This window comes from Hyperolius riggenbachi, chromosome 2 (assembly GCF_040937935.1).
Source record: "Hyperolius riggenbachi isolate aHypRig1 chromosome 2, aHypRig1.pri, whole genome shotgun sequence".
Lineage (NCBI taxonomy): Eukaryota > Metazoa > Chordata > Amphibia > Anura > Hyperoliidae > Hyperolius > Hyperolius riggenbachi.
The window spans coordinates 136,825,100-136,851,238 of NC_090647.1; the positions used below are offsets into that span (position 1 = coordinate 136,825,100).

At 42.5% G+C, this 26,139-nt stretch overlaps 1 protein-coding gene across 1 annotated transcript in view; it reads right to left on the reverse strand.

Annotated features, from left to right (window-relative positions):
- LRP1 (LDL receptor related protein 1) overlaps positions 1–26,139 on the reverse strand; it is a 463,435-nt gene that overhangs the window by 162,448 nt on the left and 274,848 nt on the right. Inside the window, exons 20-24 of the mRNA XM_068267473.1 lie at positions 21,078–21,245; positions 19,626–19,808; positions 14,534–14,734; positions 9,747–9,992; positions 4,566–4,763 (exon numbers count right to left, since the gene is read on the reverse strand). Of these exons, the coding sequence (XP_068123574.1) occupies positions 4,566–4,763; positions 9,747–9,992; positions 14,534–14,734; positions 19,626–19,808; positions 21,078–21,245 (996 nt within the window). The remainder of the gene's footprint in view (positions 1–4,565; positions 4,764–9,746; positions 9,993–14,533; positions 14,735–19,625; positions 19,809–21,077; positions 21,246–26,139) is intronic.

Consider the following 26,139-nt stretch of genomic DNA (forward strand, 5'->3'; position numbering starts at 1 on the left):
GCTCTTTGCTATCATTCAGGTTGCTGAAGTACATAGATGGGCATAGAGAGCGCAATGAGCTGCATATCATTTATGCAATTGCAAGGAATGCATCCATCACTCCTATGTGGATGCTATTGTTTTGGTTTTTTCACAAGTGTCATGTCTAACTGACCCTTTTCAAATGATTTGTGTGTTTATTAGGGATACCTGAAAGATCCAGATCCAGTATCACACTTCTGTGTATATCTGTGCATACCAGAACAGAACAAATCTGACAAAGCAACCCACACTCAGAGCTATCAGACGGAGCTTGTTCTCTTCATGTGGTCAGGCATTCCACAAGCCAATAGCTCATCAGACAGAGCTTGTTTGTATGTGGTCCGGCTCTTCACAGGCCATTAGCTGATTGAGCAGAGCTTGCTATCTGCATGTTGTCAGGCACTTTAGAGGCTAATAGCTCATCAGATAGAGCTTGTTGTCTGCATGTGGTCAGGCACTCCACAGGCCAACAGCTCATCAGACAGAGCTTTTTGTCTGCATGGTGGTCAGGCACTCCACAGGCCAATAGCTCATCAGAAAGAGCTTGTTGTCTGCGTGTGGTCAGGCACTCCACAAGCCAATAGTTCATCAGACAGAGATTGTTGTCTGCATGTTGTCAGGCACTCCACAGGCCAATAGCTGATCAGACAGAGCTTGTTGTCTGCATGGTGGTCAGGCACTGCACAGGCCAATAGCTCATCAGAAAGAGCTTGTTGTCTGCATGTTGTCAGGCACTCCACAAGCCAATAGTTCATCAGACAGAGATTGTTGTCTGCATGTTGTCAGGCACTTCACAGGCAATAGCTGATCAGACATAGCTTGTTGTCTGCATGTGGTCAGGCACTCCACAGGCCAATAGCTGATCAGACAGAGCTTGTTCTCTGAATGTTGTCAGGCACTTCACAGGCAATAGCTGATCAGACAGAGCTTGTTGTCTGCATGTTGTCACGCACTCCACAGGCAATAGCTGATCAGACAGAGCTTGTTGTCTGCATGTTGTCAGGCACTCCACAGGCCAATAGCTGATCAGACAGAGCTTGTTATCTGAATGTTGTCAGGCACACCACAGGCCAATAGCTGATCAGACAGAGCTTGTTGTCTGCATGTTGTCAGGCACTCCACAGGCAATAGCTGATCAGACAGAGCTTGTTGTCTGCATGTTGTCAGGCACTCCACAGGCCAATAGCTGATCAGACAGAGCTTGTTATCTGAATGTTGTCAGGCACACCACAGGCCAATAGCTGATCAGACAGAGCTTGTTGTCTGCATGTTGTCAGGCACTCCACAGGCAATAGCTGATCAGACAGAGCTTGTTGTCTGCATGTTGTCAGGCACTCCACAGGCCAATAGCTGATCAGACAGAGCTTGTTATCTGAATGTTGTCAGGCACACCACAGGCCAATAGCTGATCAGACAGAGCTTGTTATCTGAATGTTGTCAGGCACTCCACAGGCAATAGCTAATCAGACAGAGCTTGTTGTCTGCATGTTGTCAGGCACTTCACAGGCAATAGCTAATCAGACAGAGCTTGTTGTCTGCATGTTGTCAGGCACTTCACAGGCAATAGCTGATCAGACAGAGCTTGTTGTCTGCATGTTGTCAGGCACTCCACAGGCAATAGCTGATCAGACAGAGCTTGTTGTCTGCATGTTGTCAGGCACTTCACAGGCAATAGCTGATCAGACAGAGCTTGTTGTCTGCATGTTGTCAGGCACTCCACAGGCAATAGCTGATCAGACAGAGCTTGTTGTCTGCATGTTGTCAGGCACTCCACAGGCCAATAGCTGATCAGACAGAGCTTGTTATCTGAATGTTGTCAGGCACTCCACAGGCAATAGCTAATCAGACAGAGCTTGTTGTCTGCATGTTGTCAGGCACTCCACATGCAATAGCTAATCTTGCTGATAACGTTTCTCAAACAAAATACTAAAAGTTATATAGTTTGGCAAGTGCATTTTGTTTCATAAATAAACATAAGTGTTCCAGGTATGCACGAGCACAGGATGGCTGTCTGTCTGAAGTTTAGTCCAGTAACACTCAAAATGTTTTCTATGTCATTTTCCCAGCTGCTCTCTTGCACACTGTGCAGCTTAAGGCTCCATGCACACCGCAAATCCGATTTGCGATTCTGATTTGTGTTTCCGATTTTCCCTAAATGCTATCAACAGAAAAATGCAGAAAAAACGCAGCATGCCGTAATGATTAAAAATCCTAATTGCATGTAAAAAAATGATTAAAAAAATCGGAATCGCATGCAGTGTGCAGGGGGCCTAAGTCAGGCAGGTCTATATAAAAAAAAAGAGAAACAAAAAAAAACCATTGAGTCTCTGCACTTAGCTGCATACCTTTCCTAAGTGTTTTGTTGGATCACAAAGCACATCATCAGTGAACTCTTCAGCAGACCTACTTGTTCAAGGCTAAGGAAGAATTAGCATTTTGTTTTCCCTGTACCCTCCTCCTTGCAATTGCCATCAGACTATAATTAACATTAACAACAAGCAATGAATGCTAATTAACTCTTGTATCATGATGAATGTTTTCCGGCTAGGAAGGGTATCATTAAGAGGAGCACGATGTGCAATCCAGACCAGACATCTCTCTAGGCAGGGTGCTAAATTGCTGCAACAGACTCAGAGGCTTCATCATCACCGCTGAGTATCTCCTAAACAGTCGTGGTTTATGTAACCACCAATTTTACCCTACATGGGCTGGCTGGAAACTCACTGATCTACCAGAAGGACAGTAATATATATGTCACATTTCATCATAGCCATGCTACAGGGAGGATACATTTCAATAGCCTTATCTTCTAGCCTTCAATGCTCAACCAAAACTGGACAAGGAAATGTTGAAAAGCAATTAGGATTAGTAGTGGATAGACCAGGCATGGGCAAACTTGGCCCTCCAGCTGTTAAGGAACTACAAATCCCACAATGCAGGGCCAAGTTTGCCCATGCCTGGGATAGACTGACAGCAAGTGCAGGAGGCGCCCAAAACGTAAAACAATAAATATCAGTATAAAGTAAAGAATACCTGATCCTACCTTAAAAAGGAAGCTTGTATTGTGCACATATGAACGCTATGTGAATTGCCTTATGTAAGTCCTACTGGCTGTTTATGTGTTCTTTATGAGATTTGTTTTACGCCAGATGTTTGTCTTACAATTTTATCACTGATATGGATCTTGTGTCTGGTTCTGAGCACCAACACTTATTTGTTTTCAAGGCACGTACTTGACCTGAGGAAGCGGCTTATGCCATGAAATGCGTTGTCCGACCAGTAGTAGTTAAATTCTGAAACCTTTTTACAAAACTCACGGTGAGCTTTCTTTCTAAGGTAGGATTGGGTATTCCTTACCTTATACTGATATTTTTTTTACTTTTTGGGTATTAATATGGTACTCCACAACCTCCTCCTGAAAGGCAGTAGGGACGGTACTTCTCCACATGTCTATATGAGTGATTGCCTCTGGAAGAAACCCACGTTTGTGAGTATATTTCCATCATCACACATTTTTTACCCATTACCAGGCCATATTACAGCCTACCTGGCTCCCGATGTCCGTGTGTCTTTGCTAGTGTAGGTTTAGTAGTGTAAATTATGAGGTCTGACTGAAATCTATTAATACTGTCCTGGTTTCTTTTTCAGGGAGCTACGCATGGGACTGCTGCGCTGGTGTTTTTGGATGGCATCCATCATTTTTGAACCTGCAATTTGACCAGCATATTCTTCAATGTTTCCTCACAGCAAGTGGTGTCGTGGCAAATGCAAGTGTACTGTTCAACAGTCATGGAGGAGTGAATCCCATGAAGGAGCTTTTAACTGTATGCTTGCCATAACATTTAAAGAGTGTCATTGACACTCTTAAGACAAACCATTGAAGGTTCAGAAAAGCTGGTGTCCATTGCTGCTACACATACAACTTTCTGTTCAATTAAGTTAAAATCTGTACAATGTCACTAGCCTAGAGACTAGTGATGCATTTGTTGCTCTGAAGTGGGAAAAGGTGACGGCATGCGGGGCATGACGGGGCGGCTTTTGGGACATGGCATAATTAGGAGAACAATGTGCTCAGGGGTTGAGGAGCTGCAAGCTCTGCTCGGTGTGTCTCGTCACAGAGCAGAGCGCAGGGAGGTGGAGGAGCGGTGGGGTAGTGGCAGAGCTGCCCAATTAGAATTGGGAAAGGGGCGGTAGGAACACCCCAGGAGGCGTTTTGCAGGAGTGCCTCTCCTGCAATAGACGCCCCTTCAAATCAAGATCGCCGACAGGTTGCATGTCAGCAATTTCGGGCAGTGACAGCGCTGCCTGTAAGTTTACCGCATATGGAGGAATGGTGGTGGCAAAGGAAAGAAAGTGGAAAAATCTGGGAAATAGTGAATATTCATAAATGTTATCGTTCACTATTTTTTTTACCGATACACATCTTAAGTGCTGATACTGGCAGCACAGTATATACAGCATTTCATATAGGAGATAATGAATCTGGTGGGGCTAAAGCTTCCAGCTGAAGACAATTTGATGTTAGGGCGTTACACCTCAGTTACCTCCACTTTCAGACAACTTTCCACGGTAGATCTTGTCTTCCACCACATCTGTCCAATAGAGAGTGCTCTGGCTCAGGTGGAAATCCAGTGCGATGGTGTTCCTCAGTCCTGGCACCAGCACGCTGTAGTCACCTTTACGCAGATCTATCCGGCGGATTTCATGGCGGTTTGAAAATATGATGAAAGGTTTAAAGGGATCTGTAGGGGTTAAGACAGAAAATATATTATTTTTCAAATAGGTTACCTGAAAAAGGAATTCAGCAATACAAGTAAACATAGTATTTGTTGTCTACTAGAATGTTTTATTTTCATTTGTTTGCTTGGTATTTAGGCCGTTAGACTTATGTGGTAAATGGATAAATGCAGTCATGTAATTAACGAGAAAATAAAAAAGGCTAATTAAATCCAAGAAAGGGGTTCAAAATCTGTTTCTTGACTGACCAAAGCATTCAATTATGAATATAACCAACTAATGAAATGCCCTCAGAATAAGGAAGGAGGACAGGGGTATGTAATGTTAGGTACACACAATGACATTTTCTGACAGATTTACTGTCAAAATTATTATTTCCAACAAGTCTGATCTGATTTCTGATCAAATTTGGGATCAATTTTCCGTTCACTTCTATGAAAAATAGTTCACAAAAATTGATCGGAAATCAGATTGGACATGTTAGAAATAGTACATCTGTCAGAAAATTGCACTGTGTGTACCTAGCATAAGACCGGTTTATTAACACAGGTATAACAAGATCTACAGTACAATGTGGGCAACTGCTCAGAGGAACCAGACCAGTTTCAGCCAGTAAATGAAACAAAGATTTGGATTGGTTGCTGTAGGTTACTGATCCATTTTTCCCCAGTTTTCTCTGAATCTGGTCAGATAATGGTCTCATCTAGGAAAGGGAAGGATAGAGTAGAGCTAGTCATTTAGGTGTCACATATGAGGAATATAGCCTAATTATTAGCATACCTCTTTCCTTCCTTCATCCTCTCCACCTCCCCCTCTGGCTGTCGCAATCCTAGCCCCTAATCTGGCAGAAATTGTAATCTGGGCAAAACGTTTATGTAGGATGCGAAGGAATTAATTTCACTGCCTCAGAGATGCAGGTAAAAGGAGCTTCCCATAGTGCATCACATCTACATAGGAGTGCTTCCTGTGTAGATCCAGGGCAGGGTAGGTGTGGTGACATCATCATAGTAACAAGCAAAAAAGGGGTGTGTCCAAGCTAAAAGTTTTACTCAACAAGGGGAAAAAAAAACAAAAGATTCCCCCCTGACAGAAGTCGAGCAGTTCCAGAACTCAACTCTGTATTTGGTTATGGAATCCAGCTGTGAGCACAGGGGTCACCATTAGAATCATTCACAGTTAATTTGGGAAACCAAAGCGGTTTACTCTGACAATACTATGGCATTTATCTGATCACTTGGGTGATTCTTTTCTGGAAATTGTACAGGTTTGTGTGGACACCTTTACATTTTGATGGAAAGGTAACCATATTTACAAAAACTTCACTCAGAAGAAATTCGCTATCACTTATGAGTGAAGATGGACCCATCCTAGTAGCATCACCCTTTTGTAAAAAGAGAAAAGCAGACTACTGTAGGTGTTGGCCTGAAACATATTTGCTTAAAGGACCACTATCGTGAAAAAGCAGGCAGTTAAAAACAGACAGAACTGACAGGTTTTGGGCCAGTCCATCTCCTCATGGTAGATTCTCAGGGTTTTCTTTTATTTTCAAAAGCATTTTCTGAACAGCGGTTTAACTGCCAAAATAGTAAGATACCAGCCAGCCTCCCTACTCACGTACACACTATTTTTTCAGTTACACTTTGCAACTGCTGTTCAGTAAATGCTGTTGAAAAATTGAATTCCCCATGCGGCGATTGACTGGCCTAATGCTGGGTACACATGATGAGATTTCCCGTTCGATTTGCGGATCGATTCGATTATTTCAAACATGTTCGATTGGATTTCGATCGTTTTTTCCGTCGATTTTGCATACCTATCATGAAAAAAACGATCGAAATCCAATCGAACATGTTTGAAATAATCGAATCGATCCGCAAATCGAACGGGAAATCTCATCGTGTGTACCCAGCATAAAACCTGTCGAATCTACTTTATTCGGGATAGCGGTCCTTTAACAGATTTTCAAGCTCCAACAGCTACACTCAAGAGTCCTTGTGTTCAAAAAAATGTATCAGTATTTTAGGCATGTAAACAGGAAGTTATTATAGCTTATTAAATTTACCCAGCTTAGTCAAAGCATAATGGGCATTGGTTGGACCAGGGTAAAGTTCAGAGGTTTATGGAAAATATTTATGTTATGCAAGACTGGAGCAGGGATAAGGTCGGAAAACATACTTATTAGCATTCACAAATCCCCACAGCGCTTTGAAAAAGAAGAAGAGCATGAACGCAATTCTAGCTGCTCAATCATCTTCCAAAAGCAATAGACTCAACACAATGACGGCTGGAGCCCAAAGAACGGGATATTCTTATGACTCCAACTCACTTTCGTAATGTGCATAAACAAGAGCCTTAAACAAAGAGATATTAGGTCTGCATGAAATATGTGGATTAAGGTGCAGTTTAAAGCTTTAGCAGATGGAACTGTTGCAGAACTGAAAGGGTTATACTGGGAAGGAAAAAAAATTGCTTTGCGCATCTTCTGAGTAAACAGAAAAACCCAGATCTTGGCACCCAGTCCCCAGCACAACGGGGCTATTATAAGGGCCTGTTAATATGCTGACTGCGCCTCTCTGAGGATGACAAGAACTGGATGAATGGCTGTGTCACTGTTTCCTTTGGCACACGTCTGGAGCACACTGAACTCATTTGGATAGTACCAGTGATCCCGGGTCATGGGATACACAAAGATCCCCCCATGTATAGAAACTTTATTGCAGGCACAAACTGGGTCACTGCCGCTCTGAAAAATGAAATGTCAAAACATTACTGTGTTTTTAAGGGAAATAGCAAACATTTTAGTGTGGGCAAGGTTTGTTCACGTTTCCCTGCCGAAAGATCCAAGCTAGACCACAAAACTTGGAAGGTTTGACCATTTAATAAAGGTCACAGGAATATTAAAATGAACAGCTGCAGTAGATTCTTTTTTTTCTTTTCGTACTTGAAGCCAAGTCTGTAAAAACGACTCCTTGGATGTACCATCAATAACGCTGAACTTCTCAAGTCCATAAATGTAGAGAAAGCAGGGGTCTGAGCCAGAGGACGATGGCTCGTGTCAATATGTATGAAAGTGCTAGACATATCACAGTAGCATAACACAGGAAATAAGGCTGAGCAGGGAGCAGGATGCCAAATACAGAAAATGGTGGAATTCACTTTGAAGTAACATGAGCTTTTTATACAAACACATTCAGTGCACACACACACATATACAGATAAATTCTGCACGCACGCGAACACACACAGATACTCTCTATATGTGTGTATGTTCACATGTACGCACAACACAAACACACACACAGACACATATTTGGTGTGCTCACAAAAACATATACCACAATCACACACACAGACACATACTTTGTGTGCGCACAAATACATATACATACATACACACACACAAACACACACACAGAGATACACTCCAACGTAACATGTACGGTTCTGAGATAGGTTCATATCAGTCTTTTATGGAAATTCATTATATGATCATAGTTGCCTCCTACATAGTAAAAGCAAGACGTTACTCTACTGCTCCTACATAGTAAACATTCTGTGTCACCAATAGGGAAGTGCAGGAATAAGCCTGCCAATAACCAACACCAAGGCTGGCATGATCAGCACAGGCTTAGGATGACTTAGGATGACTGTGGGTGGAACACAATTCAGCTATAGGGTTGCTGGAGGCAGGTTGAAGAATGCCAGCTCAAAAATCAGGGGGAAATTGCTTCCAAGTGAACAAAAGTAGGATCAGGACAAGAAGGGTTCAAAGAACAGAGCATGCAGGATTGGCACTGGCAGGGTGCATGCGCTCATGTAATGAAGGCGCTGGGAAACTTGGCCAAAAACCAGCTTCCTCTGCTTCTGCAAAAGTCCCAACGGCGTTAAATACTATTCCCCCTCCAGGGCCGCCATTGACTTGGGGGTGAGATGCAATTAAATTTTTATGGTAATTTGGGCTCAGTCTTCTAATGCTGGGAACACGCAATATGTTTCTGCAGCTTGATTCTCTGCTTGATCGTTTTTGCCGCTTGATTCTCCACTCTAGTCTCTTATTTTCCGCTTGTTTTTCTTATCTTTTTCCATTCACGTCTATGAGAAATCGAGCGGCAAACCGATCGAACGTGAGAGCTGACATGTCGGAAATTATCTATCAAACCATCTATCTGCTGCAAAAACGCATGGTGTATTCCCAGCATAAAGGCTCATACGCACGCTCAACAAAAGTCTTTTAAATGCACAATTATCAAACAACTTTTGTTGTTGAAACAAACCAAAACAGTTGTTTGCTATTGTTCAAACAACTGATAAGACGCAGCTCAAGTCAACCCAACAGTTGGATTGACTTGAGCTGCGTCTTATCAGTTGTTTGAACAATAGCAAACAACTGTTTTGGTTTGTTTCAACAACAAAAGTTGTTTGAGAATTGTGCATTTAAAAGACTTTTGTTGAGCGTGCGTATGAGCCTTAACTGCACCCAAATTACTGACTGAGTGCCACTATAGCCGTAATTCACATTAAGCGCGCCTGACTCAGAGTGTATAATAAAATAACAAACAAGGTTTATTAGAAAGACAGGATGCCTGGAGGCAGAAAAAAACAAGATTTCTATGTTGTTTTTTAAAGTATTCAAATTGATTTTGTCAAAAACATATAAGTTCTTTATGTTCCTCTTGATCCCACTGTTCTCCTTAACATACCCTTCTCCTTAACATACTATCCAAACTGGGTGATTCCAGCATGTACTTTGCTATGAACTGCTAATGTTTTTAGATGTTCGCCTGCCATTAAAGTCAATTCTAACACATTATATAGCGTTCATAATCTGACTATAAGAAACACTCTGTGAGGTTCATCTCAAAATACACATGATGCACGTCTTATTGAAATAAAAACCTTCTATGACAAGAATGTACAGGGAGATGCTGTATATGTATGCAATAAAAAGCAATAAAGGTAATGCATTATCTATTTGTTCACATACTCACCTAAACTCTTGCAGGTATCTTGGTCTGGCTCCAGAACCCAGCCTTCATAGCAGGTGCACTTCACAGTAAACTTATCTTGTTCACACTTCTGGCTGCAGCCAAGATCTTTAGCACAGTTGTTCTTGATCTGGCATGTCTTGTTGTCAAGACCGGTTTCCATCCCCAGTGGACAGGAACACACAATACCTTCTCCAGGAGCCACTGTGCAGTTATGGCTGCATCCACCATTGTTGAGTGAGCACTGATCTGTTCAAAAGACCACAAGTGTATTAGGCACAGGAAGTTACAGAAAGCAAAGCAGCAACTGTGTTTCGAACCAGCTGCAAACCCAGTGTTAACTTTTAATAGATAGTGATGGCCATGTCTAGGAGAACTCACGGAGAAGTTTGTGACCTGCTTAATCAGCTGATAGCTTTCCAAAGGTCTTATTTGCTGTGATCACATCCTGCTTTAGCACATGATCATGACTATCAAATCAGAGACTTGCATATCTATCACCTGACCAAAGTGATCACATGCTCCTCCAGGAGTTCTCCTAGACATGGCCATCACAATTAATATATTTTAGGCAAAACTACTGTCAAAGCTAGACATGTTCATCGGCCATGATGATTCTTTTTCTGCAGTACTAGAGTGTTTACCACATACAAGGAATTAAATGTCTTTTTACCAACCAGACATTGCCTGCCAGAGGTATTACACAGACTCTGCTACCACTTTCTCCACAGCCAATTACTCCAATGAGTCTAGGCGACATGCATTACACCAGAGCTCCCCAACCCTGTCCTCGGGTACTCCCAACAGTACATGTTTTGCAGGAAACCACAAACATTCACAGGTGGAGTAATTAGTATCTCAGCAGAGCCGATTAACTACCTGTGTCGGTTTGTACAAAACATGCACTGTTGGTGGGCCTTGAGGACAGGGTTGGGTAACTCTGCCTTACACTACAATGTATGACTTCGAGAATATTTCTAAACACAGGTGAAATACATTCATTGAAGCGATTTCTATCTATCATACATTGGACCTTTAAGGTAGCCATACACTGGTCGATTTGCCATCAGATTCGACCAACAGATAGATCCTTCTCTGATCAAATCTGATCAGACAGGGATCGTATGGCTGCCTTTACTGCAAACAGATTGTGAATCGATTTCAGCCTAAAAACCGATTCACCATCTGCTGAGCTGCCGCTGTCGCCTGTTCCCCCTGCATACATTACCTGAAGCCTGGTCCCGGGCATCTTCTCTGCATCGGCTCCCGGCTGGCATCTTCCCAGTGATCGAATCTGCTGTCGATCGGCGGGTAATCGGCTAGTGTATGGCCGGCTTAAATGACACATATGACATATAAGGCCGAGGCCCACTTAAGGGGTTTTAGTCACGTTTTCCGCTTTCGAGATATAGCTGGCGATTCCCAAAGCACTGAGCTAATGCAAGACAATAGCAGTGATTCCATAGGAGCGATTGCGATTTACCAAAATTGCAACCAGGGTGCCTGCAGCATTTTCAGAGTGATTGCATTCAGGGAAAGCAGGGTCCATAGTCGCATTCCCTGAAATCGCTTTGTATTTAGTGCTAAAACCGTTTTATAGCGAGCTTTGATTGCCATTAGGTCCACACTTATTTCTTATTCAAAAGGAAAATTTATATTGTATTTGCTATTACATCGTCTTATTCATAAAGGGAAACATCAGACTATAAAAGAGTCAAAATACTATATTGGTAACACAAGAAGTTACCGTATATTCTGGCATGTATGAGAAAAGATGAGAGAAAACGACCATTAAATGAGCTAGTGTAAAGTGCAATTACTGGGCAACTTTTGGCACCCCAACTGCACTTCTAGAATGTAAACTAAACACTTTATACAAACAGAAAAGTTCAACTAGTTCAGATCACAGCAATATCCAAAGGTAGCCCACAGCATGTGAGAAATTTCAGGCTGCAAATGCTTGCCTATAAGTAGTAATAGCCATCTAATAATCTCTGGGTAAATGATATATTTAAACTGAATAACCTGGAAACCCTCACTCCCTACATAAATCTGCAGCAGGAGATTGCTGGGAATAGGGGGATAATTTGTAGCTGCAGCTTGGCGGTGGTGTGACAGTGACCCAATGTCATCTTCAATCCAGAAGAAAGACTTGAAATTAAATTAAATGTCATTTGAGTAAAACACAGGGAGATAAAAGAATTTCCATGGATGCCAGAGTCATACTGTACTATGCTTATCCACACTACACCCTGGTACACACATTCAATTAGGATTGGTCAGTCACTGACCAATTTTACCACCTCCATGTATAATGATGGTTTCCCTACACAGTCTGCTTATAGTATTCACTATCTGTTGACCCTCATACTACATGGAGGTAGTAAAATCGGTCAGTGATTGCCCAATCAAAATTGAGGTGTGTATCAGGCTTAAAAGGTGTGTAGACACATCCAATTTTGATTGTCTAATAATTGGCCAATTTTACCACTTCCATGTAGTAGAAGATTGAAGAATGAAGATTGTGTAGGTAAGCTCTCATACTTCATGGAGGTGGTAATTTGTTCAGTCATTGGCCAATTAGAATTGAATGTGTGTATGCATTTTGACGTAACAGGAAGCAGGCTGAAAATGGATGGGTTGAAGACTGCAATGGTTATTTATGAACAAATTCACATGGATCCATTTTATCATGTAGGTTTTATTCTATTGCACGCCAGAACAAGAATCCCCATCAGTATGATTTTTTTTTAAAACAGTGGACTGCATTTTTATGCATCCAATGACCATAGTGCACCCCCAAAGCAGTACATTCCACGCACCCAAAACAGATGTGGTGCAGTTTCATTGTAGTGAGAATTGAGCCCAACATATGGAAGAAAATGCTGAACAGTATGAAAGTAAAACTGGAAGACCCTCAAAGCCATGGAAATTTTGGAGAAAATATCAAGAAAGGACAAAGTAACAAATAAGGAAGCATTGCCAGATCCAGGGAAGAGCAGATATCATCAATCAGGGAATGACAGCTGGAATTTCTGGGTCATGTACTGTACGCAGAGACACTCGAACATCTTTTGGTAATGTGAAAAATTGATTGAAGAAGTTATGATTGACAGTGCATGACGCTAATGGGTTTAACCGTTGACGGGCAGAAACAGGTTTGTCAGTGCTTGCTACAGTGTGTAGATACAGAGGAAAGACCATGAGGCACATACAGAACGGAATAAGGTGTATAATGGAATGTGAGTCATGTGAAGGAATACATGGAAACTGATAAGATAGAATGGGTTACTGCGCTTCAGGCAATTTCCACTTATGCTCAGAATAACTCAGTACTTTCAGTTTTCCTTGCTGTATTACTGCTTGATTGGTAGTTTGGTTTTTATGAGCGTAAAAAATTCTGCCACTCCCCACAGCCTCTAACAAAATTGACAGGCAGGTGTGTCAGAGGTTGTTGCTAGTCTCTGGATTAGTGCAGGTGTTACACAGTCTCCTGCTCTGTGCAGCTTATTTTTTCCAGCAGCAAGGTGGGAGTTTCTGGACAATCTCATGGCAATATCTTCCCAGAGTACTAAGAGTCCTTATGCCAAAAGTGGCAAAGAATCGTTTTGAAAATTCTCAGCTAGTTGCAAATTGAAATGTAAAGGTAGTTCTTAATAACACAAAAATAACGAGGTAGCAATGATCTATGTTTATGGAAATTTTATTTAAAAAAAATCGGTTAAATGAGTCTCTGGTGCTGATCACATATAGGGTGATTTAATTAAGCTGTACTAAGCAATCACATTTCTTTCTAGTGGCTGAAAACTATTGTCTGAAGAGTAATCTATACATTTTTTTTTATTAGATCCTAGCTGACAAAAATTCCTAACCCGACAGATCTTTCAAATGATCAAGTCTATGGCGGCATTGAGCATTTCCTAAATGCATGGAAAACAAATGAAAACTTAATTCCCTACTGATGCTTCAATTTCACAGGAGTGGACTTCCATATTAATCCATTAGTGACCAGAGCACAAGGGAGCAACACACTGCAATAAGTAGGTAACATGTGTCAGTTCCACCACTGACCAGATCAGGGTCTAAATGACTAAGGGGGGGGGGGAGAAAGAGTGAGAGTTCAGTGTCACCAGGGCAAAATGTCATCCCCTATCCCAAAGGGGGCAGGAAAAAAATGCAGTTTTAGTACCTTACACCTTAAAAAAATGCTTGTGTGATAGTACCTTCTACTACAACCTGCAAGTTTGCTCAGGTCCTGTTTTCTGGCTAGAAAACAGAACCTCCCAACTGTCCCTTTTTCAGAGAGATAGTGTCTCTTTGGGAGCCAAATCCCTCATCAGGACTGATGTACAGATCTATATAAATATGTAATTTTCTCCTGAAACATGTTTTAAATTGACTCTAAACATTATTGTCATCCTTTAAATTAATATATTTCTTACTTTTGAATGTTATTATGGAATACAACTAATGATGATAGAAAGGACCAGTGTGTTGTAAATAATAAAAGTACAGCTTTTGTTTATGAATTCTTTGTGATATGTGTGACTATGGGTGAGGCTTGGCATGACTAGAGGTGTGGCAAGGGCGTGTCTTAAAGTGTTTCTCTTTCTTAACTCAAAAAGTTGTGAGGTATGGGATTGCTGTTCTTTTTAATGGCACTGGCACATTGTTCTGCAACTAGTTTAGAAAGTGCACAGCATTTCTTTTTTGAGAACGGCTTTCTTGAAAAAATATTAAATATTTTTTGGGGGAAAAAAAGGGATGGAAAATCTGCTTATCACACTTACCACACAGTTCTCCCTCATCAGAGTCATCTCCACAGTCGTCATTGCCATCGCACAGCTTCTCGGGAGGCAAGCAGATGGAGGTGTTGTTGGCACACGTGTGAGACGGAGGTTTACACACTAACTTATCACAGTTCTCTTCATCGGAGTTGTCTTCGCAATCATTATCACCATCACACACCCAGGCTTTACTAATACATCGTGCTGCAGAAAAATCATATCGAATGTATTAAAGTACAAATACTGAGGTGATATTCCACATTGTATATCATAAAGACATTTGCGCTTATAAGTTTATATACCCTGGCAGAGTCTGTAAAATTTCAAGCCACCCTCCTCATCTTACAAGTAGTGTTGGTCTTTGAATTCCTTTTATTGAGATTCAGACACCTGGATTCGCCCATCAACACACTTCAGCACCCAGACCATGGGCGTCCGCACATATGGCAAAACCGGGCATCTGCCCGACCCTGGCCGCCCGCAAAATCCCCCCCCCCCCCCCACCGCCGCATTCCTGTGCAGCCAGCAGGAGGGGAGCAGCGCAGAGAAGAGATAGAGCTATGGGCACAGTGGGGAAGGGCGGACGTCTCCCTCCCCCTTCCCTCACCTTAGGGGGCTCTCTCTCCCTCGCTGTCCCCTCCAGAACTAAGTGTGCAGCAGCTGGGCAGCGGGCGGAACTTACCTCGTCTCGCTCCTGCGCCGGAAGTTCTGGTGCCACACTCTGGTCTGGACCAGACCAGAGTAGCGGCTAATCCATCCGGTGCGTGCGACGAGACGAGGTAAGTTCCGCCCGCTGCCCACTTCGTTCTGGAGGGGAGAGGGAGGGAGAGCCCCCTAAGGTGAGTGCCCATAGCTCTCCCTCTTCTCTGCGCTGCTCCCCTCCTGCTGGGGCACACCTGGCTACTTTTTCTGGGGACATATACCCCTGCCTACATATACTGGGCACATATACCCCTGCCTACATATACTGAGCACATATACCCCTGCCTACATATACTGGGCACATATACCTCTGGCTACATATACTGGGCACATATACCCCTGCCTACATATACTGGGCACATATACCCCTGCCTACATATACTGGGCACATATACCTCTGGCTACATATACTGGGCACATATACCCCTGACTACATATACTGGGCACATATACCGCTGCCTACATATACTGGGCACATATACCTCTGGCTACATATACTGGGGACATATACCCCTGCCTACATATACTGGGCACATATACACCTGGCTACCTGTTCTGGGGACATCTCTACCCCTGGCTACCAGTTATGTACCGCTGGCCACCTATTCTGGGGACACCTATAGACCTGGGGCTACCTATTTTTGGGGAACCACTGCTGTCAGATTGAGTGTATTTTGGGGAACTTCTGCCAGGTGAGAGGGGTCTACATATTAAGGGGGCATTCTGCCTATTTATGTGAAATGCTGTCTATTTATGTGCCTCATGACTGCTGAATTTGTCTTGTTGGGGGCCTCATGGTTACTGACTTTGTCTTGTTGGGGGCCTCAAGATTGCTGAATTTGTCTTGTTGGGGGCCTCATGATTGCTAAATTTGTCTTTGTGGTGATATATTGGGGTGCTGATGATGTTAAGGATAATAAAGGAACATATTCTTTCATTTTTCTGCCTGTGTTCCGTGTAGGTCTGCTAGAAGGGAGCTGTTGCCTTGAGTTGCTTGGGGCCAGGAAATGGGTGATTGTCTTGACCATGAAGTACTTTGAGTTTCTGTATGCAGTTCCTCTGAGAGTGGTTCCCTGCTAATGGGATTATCTGCCTGGCTTTTTGAACTCAGGAGACGGCCCATTGTCTCAATACACAAAGCAAGAGTCTGGAGACAAACACAGGAATGTTTGAAATGTACATGACAGCCTACTGGAAATGGGTGAAGGGGTGAAGTCCTTTTGATACCATTTTTTACCTGTGGAAATTGAATTATTGGTGGAGGTGCAAACGATACCCTGTAAATTACATCTATTGGAAGGGGGTTGGAAATCTCTGCAGACTTTAAGGGCTGAGACAGGAAAGCTTTGATGCTAGGGAATAATGGGAGGAAGCCTTAACCACCCTGGCATTCTGATTAAATCGCCAGGGTGGCTGCGGGAGGGTTTTTTTTAAATAAAAAAAAAACTATTTCATGCAGCCAACTGAAAGTTGGCTGCATGAAAGCCCACTAGAGGGCGCTCCGGAGGCGCCCAGAATAAACAAGGAAGGCCGCAATGAGCGGCCTTCCTTGTTTTGCTTACATCGTCGCCATAGCGACGAGCGGAGTGACGTCATCGACGTCAGCCGACGTCCTGACGTCAGCCGCCTCCGATCCAGCCCTTAGCGCTGGCCGGAACTTTTTGTTCCGGCTACACTGGGCTCAGGCGGCTGGGGGGACCCTCTTTCGCCGCTGCTCGCGGCGGATCGCCGCAGAGCGGCGGCGATCAGGCAGCACACGCGGCTGGCAAAGTGCCGGCTGCGTGTGCTGCTTTTTATTTGACAAAAATCGGCCCAGCAGGGCCTGAGCGGCAGCCTCTGGCGGTGTTGGACGAGCTGAGCTCGTCCAGACCGCTCAGCAGGTTAATCAAGTTTTCACCTGGAGTTGAAAGCCTCACTTCACAATCTTTTGATGTATAGACTTTTACCTGGAAATGGAATATGTCTGAGATTTAATTAAAAACTAGTTCCTCCCCTCCCCAAGGAAGTTGCAGCCTCCAGGCGTATTTCATAGTATAAAACCGAAGCTAGGATAGCCACAACTTGTAGTTCTTGGAGGTAGTCCACACAGCTAGAACTAACCTAGTTCCTGACCAGAAGTGCGTACTCCCGCAACAACGCCAGATCGATACACTGGTACGTTTATTTCCCCATTTATTTTGGTAAGCAAAATCGCTTTGTGTGTATTTTTGTAACTTTTATCTTTGTAACTTTTTATTTTGTTTTTTGTAATCTTTTGTATATATTCTGTTCTGCATTGTTCCACTTCTATTTTTCCTGGAATATTAAATTATTATTTAATAAGCTTGACTTCTGCTGTACTAAACTAACACTCATAGCCTAGAAGAAATTGAAGTGTGTATAAGTCCGTGCCTGATTGTATGATTGGGCGACACTACTATATAAGATTGTAATTGCATTGTGTGTGGGGCGTTTGTCATACGTTGGCCTAAAGCGCGCAGCTGACCTAACGTACCCAACGCCAGTGCGAGTAGCTCAACAGCTGAGTGGCTAACAGTATTATTCGGAACGACTGTTAGTGGTTTTGCTTCACTACTGTGTAAGATTGCAACTGTGTGTGTGTGTGTGGGTGCGTGGCGTTCCCGTATTCGGCCTAAGCGCAAAGCTGACCCGAATACGAAAACGCGGAGTGCGCGCTGAGGACTCGACAGCAGAGTGGAAGTGTCTAGCGAACCGCTAGTGGTGGCAGTGAGAGGTGTTCTGAGGGGTCCCAGCCTTGTTTTAGCTTGACGAAGGCTGCTTCCCCTCTCGATGTGGTCAAACCCGCAGTCAGGAACCGTATACGCAGGCGTGCCGCGGGCCGGTTCCTGACAGTCTTGTTGAGGGCCTCATGATTGCTGAATTTGTCTTGTTGGGGGCCTCATGATTGCTGAGTTGGTCATGTTGGGGGCCTCATGAATGCTGAATTTGTCTTGATGGGGGGGCCTCATGATTGCTGAATTTGTCTTGTTGGGGGTCACATAATTGCTAACTGCGAGACTACGGAAAAAGCTGAATCATCATCATATGAGACAATAGCATTAAACCTACTTTTTCCGCTTTTTAAAACAGAAAATGAAACTGGGAGGTTCTAAAAAAATGAATACATTTTTCAGGAGTAGGATGGATGAAATTGTTTTTCTTCACAGTTTATTTTCAACTTGGATTTTCCATAATGTTCATGTATGAGTTAAAACGTTTGTATTTAGTTTAAATTGCTGGTGGCACTTTGTGATAGTAAAGTGACTTTGCAGTTTGGACACTCGACCTCCAAAAGGTTCGCCACCACTGTCCTAATCTAATGTCCCACCATTGCTTAGTTCATGTAAACTTGTCTCCACCCACGACCACACCCACATTCTGGTTCATGACCACACCCATTTTGACATAGCCCCATTTTTCTATGCGCGCCACACAACACCGCCCCAGATTTTCGGCGCTTTTTCTTCCCACCTTTTTTACCCCCCCCCCCCCCCCCGGAAAATTTTCTGCGGACGCCCATGACCCAGACATGTGGACAGGGTCAGTGCACTTACTTGTGCTACACGTCGTGCCTCACGTGAAGCGCAAGCAGCAATTACTGTAGGTATACACGGATTAGGTCTTCTATAATATGCAGAGTGCCTATTACCTGTGTTTGCTTCTGGATTCTTTAAAGTGAACCTAAAGTCACAAAAAAAAAATTAGATGAACTCACCTGGGGCTTCCATCAGCCCCCTGCAGACGATCGGTGCCTTCGCAGCTCCGCTCCGATGTCCCAGGACCCGCCGGCGAGCACTTCCGGTTTGGCATGGTGATTGTTCGCGTTCCCAGCCTGTATATCACCCCCTATGCTGCTATTGCGGCATAGGGGGTGACGGCCAAACTGGAAGTGCTCGCCGGCGGGTCCTGGGACATCGGGGCGGAGCTGCGAGGGCACCGATCGTCTGCAGGGGGCTGAGGGAAGCCCCAGGTGAGTTCCTCTCGTTTTTTTTTTCCGACTTTAGGTTCTCTTTAAGGTGGAACTGAACTCAGAATTCACGCTCTACTCTAAAGTTACGCCAGAGCATATGCTATGCAGAGGTTTACAGTATGAGGAGAGAGGGGACAGTGCTCCTGCAGTCTATTCACAGCTGCTGATAAGAACTAATTAAACAAGATGGTCCAGGTAAACTGAACACAGAAAAAAAGCAGTGGAGGATTCTTCAACAACTATATGTGGAGTAAAGACTTTTTTTTTCATTGTATGTTATGAAAGAGTTTGGTTACACTTTAAGCATAGCAAAGTTGATGGGCCTTCCTATCCTATAACTAGAATAGGTAAATGTAGCATTGTTAGCAAAAACTGCTATTTGAGCAGTGAACGTTTTTGACCCCTTTGAGGAGCTGTACTCACCAGAGTCCTTGCAGCCAAACTTGACATTTGGGTCACATGCAGGTGTCACACCATCGCAGTTCTTCTCATCGCTAGTATCCATGCAGTCCGTGTCCCCATCACAGCGCCAGCGATTGGGAATGCACAGTCCATCCAGGCGGCACTGAAACTCATCTGTATGGCAGCCACCAGGGGGTCGGGTAGCTGTTCATATGGTGGAAGACAAAAATTAGCATTTTGAAGGATAAACACCTTACATTTAACTAGACGTAAACCAAGCAAGTTTCATAACAAATGTTTTGCATTTCAAATAACATGAAATACATTATACACTTACTTGCTAAATAAAAATATAGTGTTTTTATAGTAATTTCGTATTCATTTCAGGAGTCATATTCATTCTATTTTCTTTACTGCATAGTTAGCAGCACCATGCTGTCTTACAGACCAAGCAAAAACTCAAAATAGTGCAGTCTGACCACAGAAGAGAACCACCAAAGGTATATAAAAAAGTGCAAAATAATGACAAGTCAATAGGGTTATACACAGTACAGTTAAAAATAGAAGACCTCATTGGTCAGGAACCAGCCACACTAGGGCACTTCTAAAACAGAAGGTCACTTGTGAGAAAGGGTCTTCAGATCCTGATGTATGGTAAAATAAAACACCTTTGCAAGATATCTTCCAGCTGGAACTTGAGGCAATGGCCTTAAGGCCCAAACCCCCGAGGAGATTTTTTCAGAATTTTTGTTCACGATATAGCCCAACATGGTTAACAAAAATGTGTTAAATGATGTTTCACGACCCACGGCACCCATGGTGATTGTTCGTTTTTGAACGACCGCCATACTGGATTGAATATTGGATCATCATTCCGATCCTCATCGACTTTTGCGGGTTTTGTAGCGATCATGTAAACAATCTCTTACACGATCGTTTGTTTTTGACAGCGCCAACGACGCTGGCAGATTCAGCCAGATGGATCAGGGAACATTTGCAGGTCAGCAGAGATCCCCGATCCATCTGGCCATGGGTACTTGGCTTAAGAGAGCTGCACACATCTGTGCTACACAGGACAAGTACATGATCATTAAAAACAAAGTGTGAAAAGCGGCATAACAGTGATCTTATAATGGCTGATGTGAGAACTGTATATTGTAGTGTGACTGCCGAGTCCAGACATGGACTGTGACTGGGTGACCAATCTTAGGCAGGTATTTAAGGCCTCATTTCAGCTAGGGGTCATTCTGTGTGTTTTCTTCCTGCTAATCTGGAATTGCATTGCATTTAAAAAAAAAAAAAATGTTGGATGACATTGACAGCCTGTTTACTCTCATTTTTCATTAAAGATATAGAAAGATAGAAAGAAAGATAAATAGATGCAGTAGATAATACATACAATACTGTATTGACCTAAGATGTCTAGTTTAAAAAACACTTGCATAAGAACATACTGTAGCTTGCTGTTCTCACCTTGATTGGTGCAGTTGGCGTGGGTCTCATCGCTGTAGTCTCCACAGTCATTGTCCCCATCACATGTCCAATGCTCTGGGATGCAGCGGCCACTGTTGCACTTAAACTGGGTGCTGGAACAAGAGTGGCTGCAGCCATCCTCGTCACTGTTGTCTCCACAGTCATTGTCTGAAGGTGAAGGTTAATGGTTATTAAAATGGAAGCAGTCAAAGCTTACTCCAGGCAAAAAAACCAAAACAAAAACAAACAAAAAAAGAACAAAAGAAGACAAGCTTGCTCAAATGAAAACAGCTGCAAAAGGCTTACAGAAAGCACTAGTGTAGTAAAAAACAAACAAACAGATTTTCTAAAAGCAAACAAACAAAAAAACATATCTTGATTACAGCACTAGTACTTCCTGGATGTATGCATGCCTCACTGCAAACAGATCTACAGACAGGAAAAAGGGAAATGGCTTTTCTTCATGGAAATAAAATAAGATTTGTGTTTCAGCTTGGAATTGACATATGGACTATCTTGGAAAAAGACTAAACCCCAACCATTCATTTTTCTTTTAGACAAGTTTGATGGTGGAGTTGGCTTGAGGTAAAATTATATATAACTATTCAGTCTCCCAGCCATTTTAGGTTCAATGCAATGAAGTTCCTTTTCACGTTCCCCACACCATGCTGTTCCATTGGGAATTCCACATTGACTGGAGGAGGCCAAAAACCAAGTTCTGACAAGAAGAAGGACAGGAGTGATAGCAGAAGTTTGTCTGGAACTCCTTCGTAGGGATTTGAAGCAGCAGAGCTAAAAAACGTTAGTACAGTTTTATTGAATGCCTGATCTTTGAAGCGCAGGAAGCTTAGACACGTGGAAACTTTTGCTACTGTAATTAGTGTACATTTATCTAAACAATGACTTCCAGCACAGAAACTGCAGGAAAAGCACAGCTGAAGCTATGTGAGGAGACAGATGAGCATGTGCAATTAAAGCTTATAAAGAAGACAAAAACTACAAAGAAATTGAGGGGAAGAAATGAACTTTCACAGAAGCCAACACAAAATCAAAATCGCAAATGATTTTGTGTAGCAGGTTTATCTACCTACTTATAACTTGAATCATTCTCATTACTTAGCAGTGTCACAGTGAATTCCCAATCAATGAGTGCACTGGCTCTGCTCATTTCAGGAGAAAAAGACATAGGCACGGATTTCTATATTCATACATTTTTTTTCCTTTATGCAAACTATCGTGATCTGCCTGTTAAGCCCAATCTACACGATACAATCCTTTGTACGATTCGATTACGATTCTATTGACGATCCGATTAAATCCGACATGTCCGATCAGGATTCGATTCAATTCAGTTCGATTTGCCATTGCAAAACAATGGCTAATCGAATTGAATTGAATTCTGATCGGACATGTCGGATTTAATCGGATCGTAAATAGAATCGCAATCGAATCGTACAAAGAACCGTATCGTGTAGATTGGGCTTAAAGCAACCATAGGAAAGTAGTGTCAATTTCAGTGTCACCTCTCTGTCTCCATGGTAGACTTCTGATTCTCAAGGAAGAACTCCATAACAGTCCTTTGACTCTTAAGTAGGGGCTTCATGGCAGTCCTCTGATCCTCAAGTAGGGGCTCCGTGGACCACAGACTCAAGAGGAAAAGTACTATGATTAACTTCTGACTCTCGAGAAAGGGCTCCATGGTAGAACTCTCATTCTCTACAAAAGACTCCATGGCAGACCCCTGCCTCTCAAGCAGAGGTACCATGGTAAACTTCTGACTCTCATGTAAGAGTCCCTCTGCAGACCTCTCAGACTCTCCAATAGTTACTAAAAAACGATTGCATTCACCTGGTCTGATGTAACAAGCTTCTACTATGCTTTGGCTTAAAGTAAATGAGTGGCAGCCTTTCAAATCACATCAGAGGACTAAAAATAGCTTTGGGGTTATTATAACGCATAGGAAGCAGAAATAGGCAGAGAAACAGCAAGCTCTACCATCTACAGAGAGAATGAACACAGAGACTGCATAGATCACTACATGCACCATATCTGAAACAAAGTCATACAATTTTATGCATGGGCGAGCCTTAATCACAAACTATTTTATATCACCGGCAAGCTGACCTTGTCTACTGAACGCTCAGGATTTACAGCCAACAGTAGGCAATTTCTTTCTGTAAGCGGTCTTCTTTCACCATGAATGACTTATTCCTTCTCAATCAATCTGATTATTCTTTATAGTTTCCATGAATCACTTCAATAAAACAGGTCACTACATTTATTGCAGAATCATAACTGCAATTACAACAACTGGGTAGAAATATACGAGTGTCCTGAACCACAATAAATCTCAAACATCTACAGTCTGATCCATCAAAAACAGGCATTTCAGCTTCGCCCAAATGCTGGCCAGCTAAATAATATGTGGACTGCTCATTGGAGCCTCCATGGGGAGTCGTCCACATGAGAATTCCCAGGATTGCATAAAATATGCATGCTTCACTTGGATGCAAAACTGTCAGGCTTCACAGAGTTTATAACTGCATAGTGCGGCTTAGAAGCCGCTACTACAAGATTACTGAAAGAGCTCTTGTTAGAATCAAAGGGTCGGAATTACTAAGGGATTTATTAACAAAGAGGTACTCACATTTTTAATGCTTTAACATGCTGACATTTTTTTTTCTAAAGATACAATGAGGCACATCATCCTCAACTCATCAGCTTCTTACAAGAACATCTTAATCAGCTATAAGATGGTAAAGTGAAAACGTTTCACGGCTATGTGTCTGCTGAGGGGTCTGCTATTACCAGCGACCAAACAGCCCTTCCATTTAAAGGAAATGCTCCTTGGCCAATACCTAGTCTTCAATCATGGCCATTTGTTTATGAGAGGGTTAAATATTCCAAGGCATGGTTTCTTGGAAAGATGGCTTGTAGCATGTGAAAAATCACATGACTCATTTGACCAAACAGATGCATTGTGTACCATCAGTTAAAGGACTGTCCAACTGAACGGACATAGTCTGACTATCCCTCTATTCTCAGACTGGCACCAATTCAAATTTGATCAGGGTACTGACTATTAATAACCTAACAATCTTTTTCATTTCAAGCAAAGGTAACGGTAATTATTCTAATATTAAACATTGGACTACTAAAGTGCATGGACAGCTTAACAGTGGTTTAAAATGTTTTACTCCTGGAACAGCAAATGTGCAAAGCTGATGAGCCACAAAAACTACAGGTACAACACCCAGATACATCTCCTGCTACAATGCAAGGCACACTCCATCTGCCCTCACACAATACCACCGCAGCAAGCTGATGCTAGCCCTAGCTGGTTGTATGGTGCATGTTGACCTATGCACTAACCGGCAGACTTTGGACAGTTCATTTCGTCAGAGCCATCCCCACAATCCTTTTCTGCAACAAAGAAAAACCAACCAAAGACAAGACATTCAAGACATTAAAGACGTAAAACAAAAGAGAAGAATACAATTACACAGAACAGACATATAGGGCCTGATTCAATAACCATTATTGTAATGATAAGTGATCTTAAAGAGAACCCGAGGTGTGTTTAAAGAATGTTATCTGCATACAGAGGCTGGATCTGCCTATACAGCCCAGCCTCTGTTGCTATCCCAAACCCCACTAAGGTCCCCCTGCACTCTGCAATCCCTCATAAATCACAACCGTGCTGTGAGGCTTTGTTTACATCTGTAGTGTCAGTCTCAGCTGCTCCCCCACCTCTTGCATAGCTCCGGTCCCTGCCCCCGTCCCTTCCCTCCAATCAGCAGGGAGGGAAGGGATGCAGGCGGGGACTGGAGTTCTGCAGGAGGCGGGGAGAGCAGCAGACTGACACTATAGAGATAAACACAGCCAGCTCTGACAAGCTGTTTGTCAGCAGTGTGGCTGTGATTTATGAAGGATTGCAGAGTGCAGGGGGACCTTAGGGGGGTTTGGGATAGCAACAGAGGCTGGGCTGAATAGGCAGATCCAGCCTCTGTATGCAGATAATATTCTTCAAACCCACCTCGGGTTCTCTTTAATAGCAAAGCATTCAGCATAATGCTATAAAAAAAAAAAAAAAAAAAAAAAAAAAAAAGGTTACTTAAAGGATACACAAAGTGGCATGATAAGATAGACAAGTGTATGTACAGTGCTAAGCACACAAATAACTGTCTTTCTTTTTTTCTTTCTCTATCTGAAAGAGTTAAACATCAGGTATGCAACTCACAGCTTCTGTCTTTGTCAAACTATAGCGTAATCCTCACTGATAATGAATTATAACCATAAAATTCATTCCTACTTCTAATGCTAGGTACACACCATAAGATAGTTTGGCAGATAGATGGTCCGATAGATAATTTCCATCATGTCTTATTTTCGATTGTTTTTCTGATCGATTTCTCATAGCAATAGAAATTTATAAGAAAAGAAAATCGGTTGGACAGTAAATCGGCTGAAAAATCTCATCGTGTGTACCTAGCATTACAGCAGACAAGAGATATGAAGGGTCAATAGTTCATAGATTTTAGCTCGGACATGCTTCAATGAATGTGTCATTGAGCAGAGACATTGAAACAGTAAAAACTTAAAAAGAAGATTTAAATATAAAATAAAATTGTGGGATAAAGGTCATTTTAGGAGTAAGAGGATATATACTGTATAATGGTTTATCTCATCAGTTTATTTTTATCTCAGGTTTCCGTTAAGCTTTGGAAGGATCTCAACACCTGCAAAGGCTGCTTCATAAAAGAGGTTATAAACTTCATCAACAATAAATGTAAAACAATAATAATATTTTAAGTTTTCATACCACAGGCAATATGTGGAATGCTTGCCAAAAACCATGAAAAATTGTGTATTAGTATCTTCAAGGAGAACACCATGCTGTGCGTAAAGTTTTAATGCAGCGTGCTCATTTTTTTTGTGGACGATGTAAATATTTCTGGTGTTCTGGCAACGCAAGCACTAATATAACGACTCAGGCATGTGTTCAATGCAGGCGGATAATACTGACTGGTGCATAAAGCGGGATTTTTGGAGCTTTATATTG